A 5,634-nucleotide genomic window follows, 5' to 3' on the forward strand; every position below is an offset into this window, starting at 1 on the left:
TTATTTTGTTGTGATTGTATAATATTATTCGTGGCTACTTTTTTTTAAAATAAATTGACTCTTTTTTAGCTGTTTACGGACATTGTAAGTTTTCAATTTTTTTAGTTTTTTTTTTCTATAAATATCAATAAAGTTTTATCTGTTGGGCCAAAAAGTGTATAAATTTAATACAAAGCTCCTGATATATTGTTACAATATCAGTTGAAAAATATTAAAAATACATAGGCACAACTTTTTTTTATAAGCATTTAAAGATCAAATTTTGACAAAATTTATCAAATTTTAATTTGAAAAATTATTTTGTAGTTAAAAATTTATAAAATGTTCAATTTTTGTATCTAAGAATTGAAAATTTAAAACAAGATTCCACGTAAGTAATTAATTCTGTTACCAAAAAATCTAAAAAATAAATTTACGCAGTTTATTTTTATAGTCATTTTAAGTACAAATTTGGACGAAATTACATATTAAAAACCTAGGATAACTATTTTAGTTATTTTGTTGTGATTGTATAATATTATTCGTGGGTACTTGAAACTTCTAAAGTATACTATTGTATATCTATGATAGTATCACAGTTTTTTGATGATGTATATCGCGTTATAAGTACCTAATAGATATTATGATATGATTAATTTGGAATTTATTATATGTACCTATTATAGGTCAATTTTTTTTAAATATTATAGACTATAATATAATATTATATCTTATACCTAGACTGACATACCGTCTCCGCTCAGAATCGTCTTTCTTATACAATGATATTATATCATTGAATTCAAATTTAATACCATCCATTATACAGTGACCCACTTGTAACCTACTGTACAGCAGAGCGACATCCACTTACCCACCTTTTTTTAATTATATATTTATCTAAACAAAACATTAATGATTCCTACAATATATTCCTACTAGATATCTGCAGGTACCTAAGTACAAAAAAATAGAAAACCAAGTAAAATAATTTACATAACTGTATGTCCCAACCTGTTTGAGACTATTACCTATAAGTCAGGTTAGATATTAACAAATACCCGTCCCACCCAAAAAAAGTTGAGTAAAAATAAACAAAATATATATTATGATTATAATTATAATTTATTTTAATTTCACCCCTTAATTTTTACACCTCAAAAATCGTGTTTTTACCCCTTAGGGGGTAATTACCCCCAGGTTGGGAACCGCTGATATAATAACACAAGGCCAATAATAATATACATGGAATATACTTTATTATATTTTTAACATAGATCTAAAAGATTAATTAACTATTTGTAAAATATTATATATATATTGACAATATTGACAATAAAGATTATTATTATTATTAAAATATTATGAAATAATCATATATTTTTTATGATAGGTAATTAGTAAAAAAACTGTATTGTATTATACAGGGACTAAAATCATTATATTATTAATATATTATAAAAATTTTTATACTTTCATTTTTTGAAATATATATTTGTCTAAACAAAACATTAATGCTTTTTACTATAGAAATCTTGTCCATAACCCGTTGACGTGCGATTGCAATAATCTGTTGTTTGTAAACGTGCTGAAGAAAAATTACCCCCAGCTAGATGTATTCGGGGGTTACAACCCGTCATGTCATTTTCCAGTAGAAATGAGCGAAAAATCGTTGATAGAATTAACCGAAAACAATTTTAATTGCAGTGAGTAGTGATTCTAATTAAATATAAGACATAAAATACATAACATAATAATATTATATGCTATAATTATCTACATAGTATATTGTCTGCAACAGTGCTGTAACTAAATGGTTGCTATTGTTTGACAGGTTTTAGTCGGGAACGAGCAGTTTTATTTAATAATGTAGCGATATTTACTTATGTATAATATATATTGTTGTCCATACAGCGTCTCCGGATGTAATCGTGGTACCAGAGAACAAGACGGTGTTGGTCGGTGAAGAGTTACAACTCTCGTGCAAAGCCGTAGGAGACCCGGAACCTTTGATAACGTGGGCCAAAGACGACATTAATCTAGAACTTGGCCAAAGAGTTCAGGTAAGATTATTTCAAGGTATACGGATATTGATCTTTCGGGCCAACCTAGTTAAAAATCAGGTTATATATAATCGTACACTGTTGTTAAAAATGTTCTATAAATTATTTACTTTATATTCATTACATTAAATCAAACGTTTTAGGAATAATTTTCCCAATAACTTTGCATCCCTAAATATCTTCTATCTTATGCAACTATGCTCCTGCTCCTAAACCCATATAGAATGTAGGACTAGCGTTTTTGTTTATACGGCAACGACACACCATGTTTCCTAAAAATGTTGATTGAAGATTTTTACTTTTTTATACAAGGTTCCAGGGAAGTCGTTCTTATAGCGATTTAAAAATATCATAAATACGTAAATATTCATTTTTTTTTTTCATTTGAAGTTGAAATGTTGACATTTGTTATCAAGTCAATTGAGTAGTTAAATAAAGTTAAAAATGTATAAACAATGTTTATTAAACATTCAATAATTCAAAATTAACTTTGAAATTTATATATGCATATCCATTATCATAATTTCAATAAAATATAATATATTATGAACATCACTCGTTACCTATTGGCTATTAACAATATATTTAGAGCAGAGCTACTTCCCCGGTTCTTTTTTTTCTTACGTATTTAACCTATTTTCAGTACTAAGTTGACTTTTATCATTAATTTTACTTTTTAATATTTAATGTAATATATTTCAAATTGTTGTACTGTCGATTATAACATTAATCCATAGTATAAATACTTTCTGCAGGTATTTCAAAATAATACATTGATTATATCTAAAGTGGAAAGAACGGACGGCGGTCAATATAAGTGCGTGGCGACCAATTATCTTGGACGAAAATCATTTGAGTCGATGGTTAAAGTAAACGGTAATATCATGGATATCACTATTATAGTCGCATATCATTATTATATTATCATACGAGTTCTAAATCTGGTGTGACATTTAAATTCCAAAAAGCAGAATTATTTCAATAATGCATCTTTCGTCAATCACTCTTTGTGTGATACTATGATATACAAATAAAATAAACCTATAGTTATAGCCAGACCCGGGATTTAGAACAAAAACTATAACATTATTAAATTTATTATTGTTATGATGACGCTACACCACATGTGTTGTCTCCGTTTTACGAATGAAAACATAGAAAAAAATATTTCGCGCGCGAAAATACCGAGAAGGTTACAGTCATAACTAAGAACATACATTTTCACCACATTAAAAACGAACATTGTCTGTGAAATTCTAGTATGACTTTTTCGATATCCGAACTACAAAAAAAGTTATTACGTTTGTAAAACACAAAAATAATGGATTTTGAAACAATATAAAAATTTTTCGTTTAAGTGATATTAAAAAAATAAAAACGATATTTCGCAGATAATGTTCTGAAGTATATTGTATATCTATATCAATTTAGAATCTTAACTATCACTACAATTTGTAATCATTTTAATTGTACATGTAATACAACACAATAACTAATCTATACACAAGACACGTAAAAAAACACCAATATAACATTCACTCACTTAATATTATATTATATTATTTTTTTATAACTAATTAAATAATAAGTATTATTTAATTTAGGTTTGGCGGAAAATGGATAAAATACCATGTTTGGAGTAATACTATTTTTTATTTTTATTATTATTATATTTGTGATTTGTTTATCTTATACAATCTTTTATCGTTATGTTAGTGCCTTGATTATTGTGTAAAATGCAATATTGTAAAATATAAAATGAAGTTACCAGAACTTGCAGAACTACAATATATAGTATAATATATTTTATTATTTTCTGTACAATCGACTGTTTTTAATTTATACCATAATTTCTATTGTAATACGATAATTTTATAGACACTGTACAATCATCACTCCTTTCAAACCTGGCAAAACTGCGACTATTGCTTCATTAAATTATCTTAAGTCTATTATACTTTATTAAATGTAATTCGTTAAATTGTAATTATAACTAGTTTTAGTGTATTAGTGTGTACCGTGTTTATTAATGTTATTTTGCTTCGATAATTTATATACTTGTTGAGAAATTATATTCTACACCATTTTATAATATATGAAGCTAAATACATTCATTCAATGTATTATAATTTTTTTGTCGTATCCATTTATTTATTATAGTTAAATGGACGGAGTCCTTATACAATATGATTTAAATGACACCAGTAAGATATTACAATTCATAATAGATAGGTACACAAAGAGAAATATGCAAAAATTAATATTTATAAATTATTATGAACAATAGTTATAAAAGTATTAAGATGATTAATAAAATATAATAAAATAAGTCAGTGTAAGATAATATAATAATAAACTTGACTAGATAAAATCCAAAAACTAACTATTACCTGCAATCATTAATAGATTAGCAGGACAATTTAAGATGTATTTTTTTTTAGAATTAACAAGTTAAAAAAGCTCAGGATTCCTGGTATTAATTTTAAAATCAATCAAGCCAGAAATCAATTTATAGAGACATTTTGAGAGTTAAGATCCCCACACACTGTACCGCCAACGCAAAAGAATTTTACCGCCACCGCTGCTGTGTGTGGCACTGTGGCGTCCCTAACTGTAATCGTCTAGTTTTAAGCAGACTAAAATTTAAATAATTTAAAATATTATCATATGAACCATGTGATGGCCTATATATATAATATATTATATTTAAAAGACATAAATCGTAATAAATTATTTTGTACAGATTCAATATTATCATTTTTTTAGACGTATTGTTTATCCAAATTAGTGGACAATATTCAAGATTTGAACGAACTAAAGAACAATAAAGAATTTTTTAATCAAAGCGATCACAAAAATCTTTACATGACCTTTTGATAAAACCAAGTTTACGCATTACTTCGTTCTTAATTAATTCAGAGTGATAAGAAAAATTTAGTTTAGAATCAAATTTTATTCCAAGATCTTTGAAATTAGTGACAAGTTCATGATTAAAATTTGAAATTGAATAGTTAAAAATAATTGGTTTCTTGATTAAATTAAATCTATATTAGTACTATAATAGGTATACTTACGCAGCTACACCAAATTAGTAATATACCTAATAGGTACTTAATATTTTTATGCAAACAAACGCAGTCTTAAAGTAAAAATCTTATGTTTTTATTAAAAAGTTATTATGAGACACATTTTATAAGTAGGATTTTATTTCTTAAGATACAGCTGATTACAGATATATATATTTTTCAGCCACTAAGATCCGTTAATTTACTTATATGGTCATATTATGGTATAATATTATCCATAATATTTTTTATTATTTTAGGTGCTATAAAAGAACTGTTCTACTGCCATGGAATATCATAAAAAAATGTAATATATTAATCTATTATGTAGTACTGCTAACGAACTTAACAATTTTGAAATGATTTTCAATGTTATATAAGTCGTAGTACAACATAATGTTATGTTTGAATTAAAATGATTTAATTATAAATTATCTTGTCAATCTGCGTTGTATGTTCGAAGCTTGCGTCTAAGCGTCTCGATTTTATTGTATGCATAGTATTTTAATGTGTGCATGATATAGATT

The 5,634-nt window shown here is 25.8% G+C and overlaps 1 protein-coding gene across 2 annotated transcripts in view; it reads left to right on the top strand.

Annotated features, from left to right (window-relative positions):
- LOC100576071 (leucine-rich repeat-containing protein 15) overlaps positions 1 to 4,171 on the top strand; it is a 27,958-nt gene extending 23,787 nt beyond the window's left edge. For both annotated transcript variants that reach the window (XM_029492123.1, XM_029492124.1), the window contains 4 exons: positions 1,510 to 1,685; positions 1,894 to 2,042; positions 2,798 to 2,918; positions 3,647 to 4,171. In XM_029492123.1, coding sequence (XP_029347983.1) covers positions 1,510 to 1,685; positions 1,894 to 2,042; positions 2,798 to 2,918; positions 3,647 to 3,666 — 466 coding nt within the window. In that variant the 3' untranslated portion in view covers positions 3,667 to 4,171. The remainder of the gene's footprint in view (positions 1 to 1,509; positions 1,686 to 1,893; positions 2,043 to 2,797; positions 2,919 to 3,646) is intronic.
- The last annotated feature ends 1,463 nt before the right edge of the window (positions 4,172 to 5,634 follow it).

This window comes from Acyrthosiphon pisum, unplaced genomic scaffold (assembly GCF_005508785.2).
Source record: "Acyrthosiphon pisum isolate AL4f unplaced genomic scaffold, pea_aphid_22Mar2018_4r6ur Scaffold_20910;HRSCAF=22513, whole genome shotgun sequence".
NCBI lineage: Eukaryota > Metazoa > Arthropoda > Insecta > Hemiptera > Aphididae > Acyrthosiphon > Acyrthosiphon pisum.